General features: G+C 44.3%; 1 protein-coding gene across 3 annotated transcripts in view; it reads left to right on the top strand.

Annotated features, from left to right (window-relative positions):
- The window catches only part of CD276 (CD276 molecule), a 52,632-nt gene that overhangs the window by 18,883 nt on the left and 15,242 nt on the right, over window positions 1–18,507 (top strand). For all 3 annotated transcript variants that reach the window (XR_011473358.1, XR_011473357.1, XM_070430629.1), the window contains exon 2: window positions 10,633–10,753. Coding sequence is in view for 1 of the 3 variants with exons in the window: in XM_070430629.1 (XP_070286730.1) it covers window positions 10,687–10,753 (67 nt within the window). In the remaining 2 variants the exon portion in view is untranslated. The remainder of the gene's footprint in view (window positions 1–10,632; window positions 10,754–18,507) is intronic.

The following is an 18,507-nucleotide window of genomic DNA, read 5'->3' as shown; positions in this document are numbered from 1 at the left end:
TGGCTCCCTCGGTTGCTCCCCCCAAGCTGCCGGGTGGAGAGCAGAGTGGGAGAGCTGATGGCTTGGAGAACTTGGCAGAGTGGGAGGCCATGGGACAGAGTCAGGGCAGGAAGGGAAAACCAAGAGGGCGGGGAGCACCAGGAATTCTGGGAATAGTAATTCTGTGGTAGCCCCAGGACTGGAAGCAGAAGCCCAGAGCGTGGGGAGCACCAGGAATGCTGGGAATCATAGTTCTGGTGGCAGACAGATATCCTAGACACCAGAGCAAAGTGAGCCTAGAGCAAGTTACTGTTGCGGTGGGGGATGGAGGGAAAGCAAAGGTGAGAGACATAAGTAAAATCAGAGTGTCTAGGAAAAATTAAAGGGAAGATATCCTAAAACTTCCAGGAAATCTCCACCAATGAAGCAAAAAAAAAAAAAAAAAAAAAAAAAAAAAAAAAAAAAAAAAGAGCCTCTATTATTCTGTGAGCAACAAACCAAACTAAGTTGGGGTCTCAGACAATTCGCTCATATGATTGCAAAGACAGACAGAAAATCCCAGATTGGAGAGGGTGCAGGTCAGGCTGAGGGACCCCCACACCTCCCAGTGCATGAATGTCGTGCATTGGGCCTCTAGTGATAACAATAACAATGAATAAATTTATGGTCTTTGTCCTGTGCTCAGGCACATTTGGTTGTGCCCTGAGGGGTCCGGAAAAAGGGATTACAAGTTACCCTGACATTCCAATGATGTGTTATAATAGATGCAAAAGACATCAGACAGGCTTATTTAGGTAAAGATTGACTTTTATCAGGGGAGAATCTAGCCTAGGACATGACTACCTACTATAAACTGCTTTTAGTTAAAAGTTTTAGTTTTAGACCATTCTTTGTGGTTACTTGAGGCCTCCAGAGTTTGCAAGGCCACCATGCAAGCCTTCCCTGAGCTACTCAGGTTAACATGTGACCCCTTTTTGTCCACACATTATTTTTCTTAAAAACTCCTAGGTTTTCAGAATGGTAGATGAGTAGATGCTTCCATTTAAAGTCCCCACTTACATTCCCACACTGCAATAACATCAGCCTGTTCTCCATTGGCTTGTATCCTGGCAATGACTTTTGCTCCAGTGTGATGTAGGTCCTCTTTGCCATTTCTTCCCAGAAGAGGCCTGTCCCATCACAATTGAACACTTGTTGGGGAACAAATCCCTTGGCCTCTATGTATTGAAATTCTGTCATGAAATTACCAACAGCTGCTTTGTTAGAACTTTCAGCCTCCCCATGCCTCACTACACTGTGAATGCCACTTCTTTTCTTAAATTTATCAAACTACCCCTTGTTAGGGTCACTGAAGGAGGAACACACGAGGCCAAAAGAGGTAAAGAATTATAAGTTTATTATTACATCTGCTAGCAGAAGGGCTGAGACCAAAATGGCATTAGCAGGGCAGAGTAGCGGGTGCGGGATATTTATGTCTCTTGTAAAGGTCAGTCAGAATAACAGGTCGGACCAGGTGCTGGTGGGGGCCAGGTGTAGGCGGTCCACTGGAAATTGGGTGAGGCAGTTTACTGGAAACTAAATACCATTAATCATGAAACCTACAATGAAAATAACAGGAAAATCGCCAAAAGGGGCAAAAGCACCAAAGTGGGACGCAATGGAACCCAAGAATGTGCCTAACACCCGCTACTAGCCTTAAGTGAATCACTTTCAGCACTTGATCCAGGGGTGGCTTTTAAGGCAGCATTTTCGCTTGTACACATATCATTACCTCCAAAATGCTGTCACTGGCTGCTTTGCCTTTATCCAAATCAACAGCAATTTATGGAACCAAAAAAGACCCCAGATAGCCATAGCAATCTTGAGAAAGAAGAACAAAATGAGAGGAATCACAATACCAGATTTCAAGTTATGCAACAAAGCCACCGTAATAAAAACAGCCTGGTAGTGGCACAAGAACAGGCATATAGATCAATGGAACAGAACAGAGATCCCAGAAATTGACCCAAGCCATTATGCTCAATTAATATTTGACACAGGATGCAAGAGCATACAGTGAAGTCAAGACAGTCTCTTCAATAAATGGTGTTGGAAAAATTGGACAGATACATGCAAAAAAATGAAACTAGACCACCAACTTACACCATACACAAAAATAAACTCAAAATGGATAAAGGACTTAACTGTAAATTGTGAAACCATAGAAATCCTAGAAGAAACCATAGGCAGCAAAATCTCAGACATCTCTCATAGCAATATGTTTATGTATACGTCTCCTAGGGCAAAGGAAACTAAGGAGAAAATAAACAAATGGGACAACATCAAAATAAAAAGCTTCTGCACAGCAAAAGAAACCATCAACAAAACGAAAAGGGAGCCCACTGTGTGGGAGAACATATTTGACAATGATACCTACATCTGATAAAGGGTTAATATCAAAAATATATAAGGAATTCATACAACTTAACAAAAGGAAGACAAACAATCCAATTAAAAAATGGGCAAAGGACCTAAATAGATACTGAACATACAGATGGCCAAGAGACATATGAAAAAATGCTCAAAGTCACTGATCATCAGAGAGATGCAAATTAAAACAACAATGAGGTATCACCTCTCACCTGTCAGAATGGCTACCATCAACAAATCAACAAATGACAAGTGCTGGCGAGGATGTGGAGAAAAGGGAACCCTAGTACACTGCTGGTGGGAATACAGACTGGTGCAGCCATTATGGAAGACAGTATGGAGTTTCCTCAAAAAATTAAATATGGAGCTGCCATTTGACCCAGTGACCCCACTTCTAGGAATATATCCTAAGAAACCCAAAGCACCAATCAGAAAGAATGTATGCACCCCTATGTTCATAGCAGCACAATTTATAATAGCTAGGATCTGGAAACAGCCCAAGTGCCCATCAGTAGATGAGTGGATAAAAAAGCTGTGGGACATTTATACAATGGAATACTACGCAGCAGTAAAAAAGAATCTCTTACCCTTTGGGACAGCATGGCAGGACCTGGAGAGTATTGTGCTAAGTGAAATAAGTGGAATGTAAGTAACAAAATAAACTGAGTGGACCTAGGGACATGGAAGCATGGAACAGAGTGCAGAATCTCAGAAGGAAGGCAGGGGAAGGTGGGTGGATGGGAAATAATCAACCAAAAATCCTGTATGCATATACAGTTCATTCAGTCTCATAATCAATTTTTGTTTCTCCTGATTTTCCCTGCCAGTACTTTTATAAATCCAGATACTCTAGGAGTTCTAATAATTTTCATCCAGTTCGAAGGGCATGATCTGAAAATGTCAGAATCCTTTCCATGGATCCCTCAGAAGATTTAACATATTTTTTCAAATGCATTATAAAAAAACAGTCACTGTATCTAAAATGACATGGTTATGGATTTGATTATAATGTAAATGACATGCAATTTTGTCCTTCCTGAAAAACACAATATTCCAGAATAAAAATTAGAGTTATAAATGAAAGCATAATATAGTTATTTCTTTATTTGACAAAGCTTCCCATGTACCTTAAGAAGAACATTTTCCTGAGGTTTATTCTCTAACTTCATTTGTCCTTGGGTGTGGTCAGCAAATGACACTAATTGGATTTTTGCTCTCTGTTTCCCTGAGTAGGTTGATATAAGCTACTTACCCTCTGGCAAAATGCAAATAATTTATTCTTAAGTATCCTTGTTTTAGGGAAGATAGGATTTACTGGATGGCTCCAAATTGCTGTTTAATCATCTCAGTTTCCCTATTCCTGGTTTACTGGCCTGTGTCATTTATAGAACTTCCTTTTAACATTTTTCTTTACAAACATTCTACAACTTTCACAAACCGTTCTATGCCTCGTGCCTTCTATTACACCAAAATCATAATTTCTTTCCAATTAGTTAGAATTCTTAACCCTTAGAAGCCCTAATTTTAGGTGACATGTAAGTAACATTCCTCAGATTAGCAATACATTCATATTTTAAAGAGTTATTTCAAATAAAATACAAGACTTCTTCATTAACAGATTCAAATCCATCCTCTAGATTCTCCATATGAGGCGTACTCAGATTAATATTTCAGTGTCCTGCTTGTTAGAGTAGCCAAAGGAGGAATGCGAGAGACCAAAGTGGTAAGAGATTATAAACTTATTAGGTCATCTGGATACCAGATGGGCTGAGCCCCCATATAGTGCCAGCACCCAAAATTGGGGAGCAGAGATTTTAAAGGACTCTAGGAGGGCTTTTTTCCGGCGGAGAATTCTCTGGGCAGGTCTGGATCCTAGGAAGGTCCAGAGGGGAAGGATAATGGTCTTAGCAAGTGGAATGTGGTCTTAGCAAAATGGAATGTGGTCTAAGTGAAAGGGAATGTCCATTGTGAAGTGGCCTAAAGGTCAGTTCCCAGAGGAGGGGTATTGATTCAATTATTTGATCAGACCCAACACTGTTATTTCAAAATACCTAGATATTTAATAATTTTTTACTATTCAACCTGTTATGCCCAGATTTCAAGATCCCCAATAGACCACACCAGGGAGCCAGCCGAGTCCGATGCAAAAGCAGAGAGTCTTTTATTCGAGCTAGCTCGGCTCCCCGACCACACTCACCGACGCAGGGGCAAGCCAAGTGGCAGAGAGAGGGAACTCTGTGTGGAGAGAGGTTTTATAGGGGGGTTGGAGTAAGGGGAGGAGAAAGGACTGTGGGCCCTGCCGATTGGCCAGGTGCAAGTCGGGTCTTGTTACACAGGATGTGGTCATATCTATGGCGCACACATCCCTTGATTGTCATTGGTTAGTTTAAAGAAATCCTGGGCGTGGCTAGCAGAGGCTTGGGCTTCTGGGAAGAAGCCCCGCTGAGCACATGGCTGCCCAAAGATGGAGGATACGGGGCAAGATGGAGGGCGTAGCCCTTGCCCTTTCACAACCCAGAAAACTCCAAAAATTTTAAGTTACCAAAGACTTTGGAAAACTATGTTTAGGCATATAACTATCACAGAAAAAGCTTTATCATATACCCTTCATTTTAGTTATATTTATTTTGTCTTAACAACTTTGAGATTTTAAAGCCAATTAAAGGCATTTTCTTGGCAAATTTGTAACAAGGATAACTCACCAGCCTTCAGTGGCTTTAATGTGAAAGTACTATTTTATTTTATTTTTCTTTATAAAATGGGAGTGGCCCAATTTCCACAGCCTGCTGGAGGGCACTTCTGCAGGTCTGCTCCTCCTAGGAAAAAGACTTGGGGGGAGGGGGTTTAGAAGGTTTTATTTACCATATTTTTTTCTGAGTAGACTAAGAATATGAAATCTTGCATATAAGAAGAGATCTCAAAAACAGAAACAGAAACCCCTACAGTAAATAAATGACTACTCTCAAAAGGGTGGACTGGGACATTGGCCTTAGAATCTTATCTCACACTAACCCAGCACAGCAAATGGGTTCTGAGTGGCACAAAGCCCAAACAGCAGAGTGAGGATTCCTTGTTTATAAAATGGTGAAGAGAAAACTAAGTCCCCCAAGATAAGAAAGCAAGCAAAGAACACCAGTAACCAAGTAGATAGACAAGAACTCTCACTAGCTAAGAGTTTCTGGCTGTTGATGCCCTGAGAGGGAGGGCAGGAAGGGTCCTCAAGATTAAGAGCTCTTGGCAGCTGCTGGGAAGTTCCTGCATTCCCTGCCACAAGCAGTTGGGCCCCCCAAAGCGGGACATGCCCCATCTTTAAACAAATTAAGCCAAACAATAAGGAGACACAAAACATCAACAGAGACATTCTTATATACAATATTTACAGGCATGCACAACCCACAGATAAGAACTTCATACCGAGACAACCAAGATGGCGGCACAGGTAAACACCTGAACTTGCTGCCGTGCACAACCACATTAAAACTACAACTAAAAGACAAAACGAATATCATCCAGAACCATGGGAAGGCTGGCTGAGTGAAAATTCTACAACTTGAAGGAAAGAGAAAAACGCATTGAGCCTGGTAGGAGGTGCAGAGGTGTGGAAGTGCGGAGGTACGGAGGCGCTTGAGAAAGGGGCTGGCAGCTGGGTACACTGTTGTCTTTTTTAATCATTGATTCCATCTTTGGCTTTGTGACCACCAATGCATGGATGGCTTCCTTGTCCCTGTCTGTTCTGAGCTCCAGCTCTCTGTGTTCAGGAGTCCATCAGACATTCTGGCATGGATGATCCATAGCTCAAGCCCACTAGGAACTGTTCTTCCCCCTATACATGCTTCCTTTCCAGGTATCCCTATCTTATTATGTGTGCCACCTTCCTATTTGTTCAGGTGAAGACTGCCCAGTAAAGTGTCAGAACTAGGACTAGAACCTCACACTTTCTACCTCTTCAAAGAGTTCAGCTGAGAGGCAGACATTACTCTTTTAGCCCTTCCCTCCCATACAAACAAGCCATCATGTCTACCTTTGAAATTCATATTTGGGCCAGGCACCAACGTGACTCTAATGAGAGAGTGTCCAGTTCTTATTTTGAAATACCTATATTATATGTGGCTTCTTTTGCTGCTCTGAGTAGTGGCAATTTTCATGGGGTAAGCAGAGTAGAGAGAGAAGGAAGGAAAGTAAAGGAGGGATGGCTCCCTGAATTAGTTACTTCAGGTGCTGTAAGAAAGACCTAAAACAACAGTGACTTATGCTAGAATAGATGCTTATTTCTCACCCATGTGACAGTCGGGGTAGTCCAGGGCTGATACTAAGCCCTGCAGGAGCCTTCTGTTTTGCTGCTCTGCAATCCCTAAGGAGCTGCCTTTGGCAGCATGGCCCCACATCTGTGTTCCAGCCAGTGGGAAGGGGGAAGAGAAAAGAGAGGCTATATGCCTTCTCTTTAAGGGCATGACCCAGAAGTTGTACACATCAGTGGCTCTCACATCCTATTAGCTAGAAAATGGTCATATGACCACAGCTAGCTGCAAGGCAGGCTGGTATATGTAGTCTTTAGCTGATCGGCCATGTGCCTAACTAAAAATTCTACAGAAGAAGAAAAGATTAGGTGTAAGAGGAAAACTTGTCATTTCTGTCATAGTGATTTTGTACATTTCAATGTGACCTGCATGGCACCTAATTGGCTAACCTTAACTAGTACACAAAGGCTAAACACACTGATGAAGTTCTAATAGCATCCAGCAAAGCTCTTCATTTATGGATGGGAACATTGAGCTCAAAGAGGGAAGTCACCTGTGAAGACTGCCCAGTAAAGTGTCAGAACTAGGACTAGAACCTCACACTTTCTACCTCTTCAAAGAGTTCAGCTGAGAGGCAGACAGGCAGTGCCAGGAGGACTCAGGCTGGGGAGGAGCCACATGTCCCAGTCTGTCTATTGGGGGAGTACTAATCATTTTTCAGGACTCAGGATTATCATGTCTTTGAGGTGCCTCCAGGTGACCCTCACTGCATCTTTAGTACAGTGAACTGCAGTGATTCCCTATTGGAATGCAGGCTCCTTGATTTTAGTCATCTCTCTGCCCTAGCATCTGCCTAATAGTTAATTGCATTATGGAATACATGAATGACTGTATATCCAAGGACTCCTTCAATGGCAGGTAATAGAAACTTAGTTCAAACTGGCTTAAGAAAAAAAAAAAGACTGGCTGAAGCACTGGGCAGTCTAGGTGTGCAGCTTGCCTTGGCTTAACTGCTATTTTTAGAAGAAGTGTATCTGTACTGTGCCGGTTAGCATAGATTTGACACTGGATACATTGCTTGACCCTTCTTCACTTCTTTGTGGGAAGTGCTGCCCAAGCACCCCCTGCAAGGGTTGGGAGGAGGCTGGAGAATAAGGGCAGCTGCTAGTAGCATTGGTTGGGGTCAGGGGTCCCTCTTGGGCACCCCCAAGCCCAGGGCATCTTGATATAGAACCCAGTCTCAGCCCTTGTTGTTTTTGGTTTTGGTTTTATGGGGGTCACATCGTGGGTCATTTCTCAGGAGCTTCCCTGTGGCTCCACGTCAGGGAGTTGGACATGCCTGCTGTACTCTCAGGCTAAAGGTGGCCTGGGCCCTAACTCCTGCTTCTTTCAGAAAGCCCAGGCACTCTGGTCTTTCCTGGCAGGGCTTGGAGTTCCCACATTCAGCCAGGACTGGGTTAGGGAAGGGAGGGGCAGGAGGAGGGAGGAATGGCTGGCTGGTGACTCACTGGAGGGGGGTGGGGGAGGGGGTGGCATATATTGCAGGGCAGGTCTCACCTGGGGGGTGAGAATTCCCCTTTTAGAGAAGGTGGGCAGGGCCCTACAAATGAAAGCAGTCGGAGGCCCTTGGTCTGGAGAGGGGCTCTACTAGTAAGTACTGGGCAGGGCTGCTTATCTGTCAGAACGTGGTGATTGGCTTTCTGTTCCCAGGCAGGCTTCTAGGTTTGTTTTTCCTTTCTGCCCTCTGCTCTTGTGGGGTGGGGGTGGGGGGGGGGGCATCTGCTGTGGTAGAGCCACTGGGGGCTGCAGAATTCTCTGGTCTCCTCAGTTCTGGGCTCTCAGTCTTCTTCCCAGGGTTAGCCACAACATTTGGAGTTTTCCTGGGTCCAGAGTCTAGGAAAGGAATCAAAGGGAACAGGCCCCTGGGATCCCCTCATTCTTCCACTGGAGGGAAGGACAGCTGGGTCCTTGGGGAGTCCTGATAGGTCTGGTCCGGAGACAGGTGCTCCCGGATCCCCCACATTCACAGAGGTGGCAGGCATTTCCACGACACGCTGGGGAGTAAAACCCCAGTGGCAGAAATTAACTTGCTATGCAGAGGTGGCAGTCATTAAGAAAGGTCTTGAGTGTTGGGCAGGGGATGTGGGTTAACTTTGATAGTAAATGGGGAGCCATGGGGGGCTCTTGAGCGGGGTAAGGACATGAGCAGGTTCATGTTTTGCCCTAAGAGGAAGCACTGTAGAGAGTGGGGTTATCGTTGAGGGCAGAGTGGAGATAGCAGGGACAGTAAGGAGGGTTGCCATAGAGTCAGGGTAGGAGACTGTAGGCAAGAGCAGCAGGGAGAGGGTGAGGGAAGGAAGAACAGACAGGCCTTGGCTTGTCTGGGGGTGAAAGTGAGGAAGGGAGACTTGGAATCTGAAAGCTTCTTCATCCTTAGTCCCCCTCGGAGGGGCAGGCTGGCATGGCAGCTGCGCGCTGGCTTTTTCTGAGGGCCATGGTGGCCCTTGTAGGCAGGATGTGGTGCTTGCCAAGGATGCCTTTATGAATGCGGGGTGGGGGAGGGTGGGGAGAGACTGCTGACCAGCAGGTGGCTTTGAGCCACCAGGTTTGGACCGGAAGCCTCGGAAGGAAGTGGTTGCTCAGGGCTTCCCCACTGCGGACAGTTGGGAAGGGGGCTGGCAGGATGCACCCGGTCAGCCTGAGCGACTCCCTCAGCCCCGCTTCTGGGTATGTGGGGGTCGGGGGGAGGGTTCTTGGCTGGGATTAGAAGGGTTGAAGCCAGCTGCCTGTGACTGGAGCTGATGCTGATGTAGAGATTTGCTCCGTGGAAGGGCAGAAAGTTGTGGTTGGGAACCCAAATACTTCTCAGCTGTTCTAACTGTCAAATTACATCATATTAATACGCCAATCACTTATCTGGGCTTTAATTTTTTCTTTTACAAAATGGGATCAAGCAGGTCAGCCTGTTTCCCCTGGGGGCTATGAGAACATGAAATTGTTTATAGGCTTGGCAATCGTGTTGGATAGCCTAGATGGACACTGGCTACATGGCTTGGCAGGAGCAATCAGGCAGCAGCGGTGGGACACAGACAAGGTTCGAGCAGCCTGCCCAAGTCAGACACCTTGGGCACAGCCAAGATTGGGAGCAGGGCCGAACCCAGGGAGGTCTGGGGTCCCTGCTGAGGCCACAGACCTACCTCTCACTCAGTCCTGCCTCCAGTCTTGGGGGTCAGCCCCAAGAGGTCAGCCTCTTCCATTTCTGATTGTCTTGGTCACTCAGTCTATATCTATGAAACTAGCAAATGTTCCCTCTCTCTGGCCCCACACTCATACACCCAGCTGCCTTCTAGAACTTGCTCCTGGAAGTTTCTGCACAAACCATGCTAACATCACATGCCCTGCACTGAACCCGTCTCTGTCTCAGTGAGTACCCCACCGGTCACTGGACACAAAACCGTGGGCTCCTCACTGCTCCCTTTCTGTGTCCCCACATCCTCCAGTTCTGTCTCTTTCACCCAGATCTACTTTGTCTCTTCTGTCCTGCAGATGCCTGCAGAGTAATCTTTATGAAGCAAAGTAGGACCATATCCTTTCCTCAATTCCAGAATCTTTGGTGGCTCCCAGCTGCCTTCAAGGTAAAGGCCAGACCTCTTAGTCTATGTCTAAGTCTGGCTCCAACCTCAGCTCCTCTCCCCACGCTGATCTGAGCACATCCTTGCCCTGAGCAGGCTGACCTTGCCTCTACTTGCCTCCTCTTCCTTATACTTGCATCTTCGTTCTGAAAGGGTGGGTCACAGCCACCTCTCCTGGTTTAGCCTCCCCAGTGACTCAGTTCCTGCCAGCATCTCTCGGAAATTCCCTCAGCAGAGAGCCTTGTGGGTGCGTGGGAGGAAGGACCTCTCAGCTGGCAGTTGCAGCCTTGCCCCAAGCTGGTCCAGGGGAGATGGGGTGAGTATGCCTGGGGAGGACCTTTTGAGACAAAGGCTTCAATTCCTCTTCCTCACAGGCAGGGGAAGCCTTCCGCCACCAAGAGCCCAGCTGTCAGTTGCCTCAGAAGAAGATGGGCAGCCCTGGCACAGGTGTGCGTGCGGCCACTACCCTAGGAGTGCTGTGGTTCTTCTTCACAGGTGAGGGGTGTGGTTTTAGGGCTGGAGGTGGGGGAGGGGCTCCCACTCCCACCATGGGTTTGTGGAGCCTCTCTGTCTAGCAGGGATGGGGAGGGGTTATTGAACCTCTTCCCAATCTCCCCTGTCCCCTGTCCATGCTCATTTCCACCTACAGGATCCAGTAGGCAACTTATTTTACATTTCTTAGCCTCCATCTCCCCTTCTATAAAATGGCATTGTGAGCACTAATAAGTCAATGTCACCTCCTCAGAAGGCTTTCCTGGCTCCTTGTATAAAACAGCACATCCCTCCCCATCCCTGACCTTACTTCATGCTTCTGGCATTTATCTCCACTTGACATATTGTATGTTTGCTTTCTCTGCTCTAAGAAGAGGATTGGTGCCAGCCACATAATAGATGCTCATTCACTATGTTGAATAAATGATGCAAATATTCCCACAGTGTTGTTTGGCACACAGTTGGTATTCAACAGTGGCAACTACTTTCATAACAATATTCTCACCTTATATTTCAAATCCTAATCAGTACCTCTGCTCTGAGGGACCACCTTCTTCTGCCATGGACAAAGACAAAGCTTAGTGTCTGGCACCATCTAGTGGTCACAAAGAGGCATCTTTGCCCACTGCTGCTTTCATTCCCCAAATGCCTCTAAGAAGGGCACCCTGGTCCAGTTGGTCTCCGTAGCAGAGCTGGCCTGGAGCACCTGGGGTTGCAGGGAGAGATCTCAGTGCACCGATTATGATACCTCCTTCTTTCCATAAAATGTTCTTTTTTTCCATTACCATACTATTTTATTTCTTTATATATCTTTAAATTGAATTTATTGGGGTGACATTGGTTAATAAAATTATACAGGTTTCAGGTATACAATTCTACAACACATCATCTGTGTACTGTATTGTGTGTTCACCACCCCAAGTCAAGTCTCCTTCCATCACCATTTATTCCCCCTTTCCCTTCTTCTACTTCTCCTCAACCCCCTTCCCTCTGTCAATCACCTTATTGTTCTCTGTGTCTGTGAGCCTTTCTCTTTTTCTCTTTCCTTAATCCTTTCACCCTTCTCACCCAGTCTCCAACTCCCTCCCCTCAGATAGCCGTCAGTATGTTCTCTGTATTCATGAGTCTGTCTCCACTTTTTAAGTTTATTTTGCTCATTAGATTTCACATGTAAGTGAAATTATGTGGTACTTAACTTTCGCTGATTGACTTATTTCACTTAGCATAATACTCTCCAGGTCCATCCATGCTATCAAAAAAGGCAAGATTTCCTTATTTCTTCAACTGAGTAGCATTCCATTGTGTAAATGTACCACAGCTTTTTTATCTACTCATCTACTGATGGGCACTTGGGCTGCTTCCAAATCTTGGCTATTGTAAATAATGCTGCAATGAACACAGGGTGCATATATTCTTTCGAATTAGTGTTTTGGGTTTCTTTGGATATATTTCCAGAAGTGGAATCACTGGGTCCATTTTTAAGTTTTTGAGGTAACTCCATACTGCTTTCCATAGTGGCTGCACCAATCTACATTCCCTTTTCTCCACATGACAGGTGCAGAGATGATATCTCATTGTGGTTTTAATTTGCACTTCTCTGATGATTAGTATTGTTTTTTAAAATATTTATTTATTGTCTAAAGTTTTACATATGTTTCCTTTTTCCCCAATTGACTCCCTCCCCCAGCCATTCCCATCCCGGGCAGGCCCCTACTGCCCCAGTGTCTGTGTCCATTGGTTATGCTAATATGCATGCATACAAGTCCTTTGGTTGCTCTCTAACGCCCCCCCCCCCCTTCCCTACCATTTGTTTCTGAATCTATTCTTGTTCATCAAATTATGTTGATCATTATATCCCACATATGAGTGAGATCATGTGATATTTATCGTTCTCTGACTGGCTTATTTCGCTTAGCATAATGCTCTCCAGTTCATACTATGCTGTTGCAAATGGTAAAAGTTCCTTCTTTTTAGTAGCGTTATAGTATTCCATTGTGTAGATGTACCACAGCTTTTTTATCTACTCATCTACTGATGGGCACTTGGGTTGCTTCCAAATCTTGGCTATTGTAAATAATGCTGCAATGAACATAGGGGTGCATATATTCTTTCGAATTAGTGTTTTGGGTTTCTTTGGATATATTTCCAGAAGTGGACTCACTGGGTCCATTTTTAAGTTTTTGAGGTAACTCCATACTGCTTTCCATAGTGGCTGCACCAATCTACATTTCCTTTTCTCCACATGACAGGTGCAGAGATGATATCTCATTGTGGTTTTAATTTGCACTTCTCTGATGATTAGTATTGTTGAGCATGCTTTCATATATCCATTAGCCATTTGTATGTTTTCTTTAGAGAAGTGTCTATTCAGGTCCTTTGCCCATTCTTAATTGGATTTTTTCTTTTTTTTGGTGTTGAGTTTTATTATAAGTTCCTTCTAAATTTAGAATATTAAGCCCTTATTGGATGTATGGACAAATATATTCTCCATTCAGTGGGTTGTCTTTTTATTTTGTTGATGGTTTCTTTTGCTGTGCAAAAATTTTTTAGTTTGATGTAGTCCCATTTGTTTAGTTTTTCTTTTGTTTCCCTTGCCCGAAGAGATATATCAGAAAAAAATATTGTTATAAGAAATGACTGAGATTTTACTGCCTATGTTTTCTTCTAGGATATTTATGGTTTGGAGCCTAACATTTAAGTTTTTAATCCATTTAGAGTTTATTCTTGTTATAGTGTCAGAAAGTGGTCTAGTTTCATTTTTTGCACACATCTGTCCAATATTCCCAACACCATTTATTGAATTGACTATCTTTACCCCACTGTATGTTTTTGCCTCCTTTGTAAAATATTAATTGACTAAAGGCATGGGTTTATTTCTGGGCTCTCTATTCTGTTCCATTGACCAATATGCCAATACCATACTGTTTTGATTACTTTGGTCTTGTATAGTTTGATATCAGGTAGCAAGATTCCTCTAACTTTGTTCTTTTTTCTCAAGATTGCTGTGGCAATTTGAGGTCTTTTGTGGTTCCATGTAAGTTTTTGGAATATTTGTTTTAGTTCTGTGAAATATGCCATTGGTATCTTGATAGGAATTGCATTGAATCTGTAGATTGCTTTGGGTAGTATGGACTTTTTAATGATGTTAATTCTTCCTATCCATGAACATGGTATATGCTTCCACTTACTGGTATTTGTATCTTCTTCAATTTTGTTCTTCAGTGTGTTATAATTTTTTGAGTACAGGTCTTTTACATCCTTGGTTAAATTTATTCCTAGGTATTTTATTCTTTTTGGAGCAATTTTGAATGAAATTGTTTTCTTAGTTTCTCTTTCTGATAGTTCATTATTGGTGTACAAAAATGCAACTGATTTCTGGATGTTTATTTTGTATCCTGCTACTTTGCAGAATTTATTTTTTAGTTTTAGTAGTTTTTGTGTGTGGGATCTTTAAGGTTCTCTATATACAGTAATGTGTCATCTGCAAATAATGACAGTTATACTTCTTCCTTTCCAATTTGAATGTCTTTTATTTCTTCTTGTCTGATCACTGTGGCTAGGACTTCCAGCACTATCCTATATAATAAATCCTATATAATAAATAGGTAATATGCAAATTAACCCTGGTGCCTTCACAAGATGGCTGCCTACGACCAGGCCGGCAGAGGGGTTAGTAAAGGATGACCAAATGACTGAACAAGCAGGCTGTGTGGGGCGACCAGGCTGGTAAGGGGGTTAGTGAGGGATGACCTAATGACTAAACAGCAGGCTGCGTAGGGCGACCAGGCGGGCGAGGGGGGCGGGAGGAAGGGGGCAGTTATGAACGACCAGGCCGGCAGCGGGGGTGGCAGTTAGGGGCGACCAGGCAGGCAGGCAGGTGAGTGATTAGGAGCCAGCAGTCCAGGATTGTGAGAGGGATGTCCGACTGCCAGTTTAGGCCCAATCCCGGGCCTAAACCGGCAGTTGGACATTCCCTGAGGGGTCCCGGATTGGAGAGGGTGCAGTCTGGGCTAAGGGGACCCGCCACCTCGTGCACGAATTTCGTGCATCGGGCCTCTAGTGTTGAATAAGAATGGAGAAAGGAGACATCTCTGTCTTCTTCCCAATCTTAAGGGGAATATTTGTAGTTTTTCCCATTGAATATGATGTTGGCTATAGGTTTTTCACATATGGCCTTTATTATGTTGATGTACGGTCCTGCTATTCCTGCTTTGCTGAATATATATATATATATATATATATATATATTTATTTATTTACCATAAATGGGTACTAGATTTTTAAAAAAATATATATTTTATTGATTTTTTACAGAGAGGAAAGGAGAGGGATAGAGAGTTAGAAACATCGATCAGTTGCCTCCTGCATACCCCCTACTGGGGATATGCCCGCAACCAAGGTACATGCCCTTGACCAGAATCAAACCGGGGACCCTTCAGTCCACAGGCCGATGCTCTATCCACTGAGCCAAACCGGTTAGGGCTGGGTGCTGGATTTTATCAAATGCTTTTTCTGCCTCTATTTATATGATCATATGGTTTTTATCTTTTATTTTGTTTATGTGAGGCATTACATTTGTTGATTTGTGAATATTGTACCAGCCTTACATCCCCAGAATAAATCCCACTTGATCATGTTGTATGATCTTTTAAATGTATTGCTGGATCTGATTTGCTAATATGTTGTTAATGATTTTAGCATCTATGTTCATCAGAGATATTGGCCTATAATTTTCTTTCTTTATCTGGTTTTGAAATTAGGATAATACTGGCCTCATAAAATGAGCTTCAGAGTTTTCCCTCTTCTCGAATATTTTGGAATAGTTTGAGAAGGATAGGTGTTAGTTCTTCTTTGAATGTTTGGCAAAAGTCACCTGTGAAGCCATCCAGTCTGGGACTTTTGTTTGTTGGGAGTTTTTTTTGTTTTTTTTTATTACTACTTTAATTTCACTAGTTGTAATCTGTCTATTCAGATTCTCTCTGATTCAGTTTTGGAAGATTGTATGCTTCTAGGTATTTATCCATTCATTCCAGATTGTCCAATTTGTTGGCATATAGTTGTTTATAATATTTTCTTACAAAAATATTATTTTTCTATATTCAAGAAACCTTTCATACTGTATTTAGTAAATTATGTGTTAAGACTGATTTTCACACTTTTTTAGTGTGCCTGTTTTGCTGGTACCAAAAGCACACACTTAATTGAACTATGACCCAGGAATGGCAATGTCAGGGTAGGGGCACACCTTCCCCAAAAGGCTATTGGGGATCTTTTCCTAATTTTCCAGGACTCTAAAAGAAGAATTGGAATGGAGACAGAAGTGATAAAGTAGGGCGGCTACAGGGTACATCCATAGGATGGAGGGCAGGGGTGGAGCAGGGGGTTTGTCTCTGGCTATGCCTGGGCCCTGCCTTTGGGGATGGAGTTGACCTGGGCTGATGAGATCCATGCTCCTGTGTTCCCTCACCTAGACTCTATCAGCAAGCCCTGTTCGTCCTCCCTCCTAAATAAACCTTGAATCTGTCTCCTTTTTTCATAGCCACTGCCACCCTCTGAAGCTAAACCATCACCACTTCTTACAGGGACCACTGAAGAGCCAGAGTGAATTTGAAGCATTGTTACCCAGATTATACCCGATTAAAACTCTCCAAATGACTTCCCTAAATTCCTTTCAGGCCCACAAAGCTCTCCCATCCAAATGCTGTGGCCATACCGACAGCTTCCTGATAGTATCACATAGTAACCTGGACCTTGACTCAGGGCCTTTGCACCTGCTATTGCCTCTATGTGGCTCTTTGTATGTCAGGCTCTTTATCATTTTTTTAAAATTTTATTTTTTAGAGTAATTTTTTATTTTTCAATTACAGTTGATATACAATATCATAATAGTTTCAGGTGTACAACATAGTGATTAGACATTAATATAACTTATAAGGTGATCACCCCCATAAATCTAGTACACTTCTAACACCATAAGTTTATTACAATATTATTGGCTGTATTCCCTACTATGTATTTTACATCCCCGTGACTATTTTGTGATTACCAATTTGTATTTCTTTATTCCTTCCTTTTTCACACCCAGCCTCCCAAACCCCCACCGTCTGCAACCATCAAAATGTCTGTTTCTATCTATGAGTCTGTGTTTTGCATGTTTGTTGATTTTGTTTTTTAGATTCCACATGTAAGTGAAATCATGTGGTATTTGTCTCCCTCTGAGTTATTTCACTTAGAATAATACTTTCTAGGTCCATCCATGTTGTCACAAATGTTAAGATTTCATTCATTTTTATGGCTGAGTCATAGTCCATTGTATGTATGTACCACTTCTTTATCCATTCATCTATTGATGGACACTTAGGTTGCTTCCATATCTTAACTATCCTATATAATAAAAGGCTAGTATTCAAATAGACCAAACGACAGAACAACTGAACAATTGGTCGCTATGACGTGTGCTAACCACCAGGGGGCACATGCAGAACATGGTGAATGACAGCAGCAGGCAGCAGAGTGTGGAATATGGCAGGTATCAGCCGCAGCGGGATGGTGGAGCAGGTGAGCAGGGGCATCAGACCAAGGCGGGGCACCAGTTGCTGTCATCGGGGTAAGCCTCTGGTGGTTACTGAAAATTCTTTGCTCCCACACGCCATGGTCCTGCCCGGTGCTCGCACCTGCTGCCAGCGCTGGAGCTGCTGTTCGCACCTGCTGCCGGCGCCGGCCCCGATCACTGGGCGTCGTCAGCGGGTGCAAGTGGTGGCTGCCAGCCCTGATCGTCAGGGCTTCTCCACCTCCCCCTGCTCCTGAGGGGCAATCGGGGCCGGCAGCCGCCGCTTGCACCTGATGCCAGTGACGGCCCCGCTCGCACCCACAGCTGGCGCCCAGCACCAGTCCCAATCGCTGGGCACCATCAGCAGGTGCGAGTGGTGGCTGCAGGCCCAGATCACCCCTGAGGGGTTCTCCACCTCCCCATGCTCCTGAGGGGCGATCCGGGCAGCAGCCGCTGCTCGCACACACTGACAGCGCCGGCCCTGCTTGCACCCACTGCTGATGCTGGCCCCAGTTGCTCTGCGTCCTCAGTGTGTGGGAGTGGCAGCGGCGGAGCGGGGCTGCCGGCAGACAGGGGACCGGGATCCACCATGGGAGGGGCCGGGTGGGGGCGCAGAGGATGGGCCAAGACCCGCCCCTATGCCCACTGCAGTCTCGTGGCCCACAGTTCCTTTCAAGATGCGCTAATTTGTGCACTGGGCCCCTAGTTGTTAATAATGCTGCAATGAACATAGGGGTGCATATGTCTTTTTGAATTAGTGTTTTCGATCTCTTCGGATAAATACCCAAAAGTGGAATTGCTGGGTCCTTCTTTGTCTTTTGTTAGAGCCTTTGTTTTAACGTCTATTTTGTCTGGTATAAGTATTGCTACCCCAGCTTTTTAATTTCAATTCCATTTTCATGAAATATCTTTTTCTATCTCTTCTTTCAATGTGTGTGTGTCTTTTGATCTGAAGTAAGTTTCTTGTAGGCAGCATATGTAAGGGTCTTTTTTTCTTTTCTTTCTTTTTTTGTGTTAATCCTCACCTGAGGATATTTTTTCCATTGAATTTTAGAGAGGGTAGGATGGAGGGAGAGAGGGGGAGAGAGAGAAAACAAAACATCGATGTGAGCTAGACATGTGCCCTGACCAGGAATGGGGATCGAACCTGCAACCCTTTGGGACATGGGCCAATGCTCTAACCACTGAGCTCACCAGCCAGGGCGAG

This window comes from Myotis yumanensis, unplaced genomic scaffold (assembly GCF_028538775.1).
Source record: "Myotis yumanensis isolate MYYU_CA2020_CCGP unplaced genomic scaffold, mMyoYum1.0.hap1 SCAF_1, whole genome shotgun sequence".
Classification (NCBI taxonomy): Eukaryota; Metazoa; Chordata; class Mammalia; order Chiroptera; family Vespertilionidae; genus Myotis; species Myotis yumanensis.
Note: the sequence above shows the minus strand (reverse complement) of the source record. Positions and strands in the feature narration are given on the sequence as shown.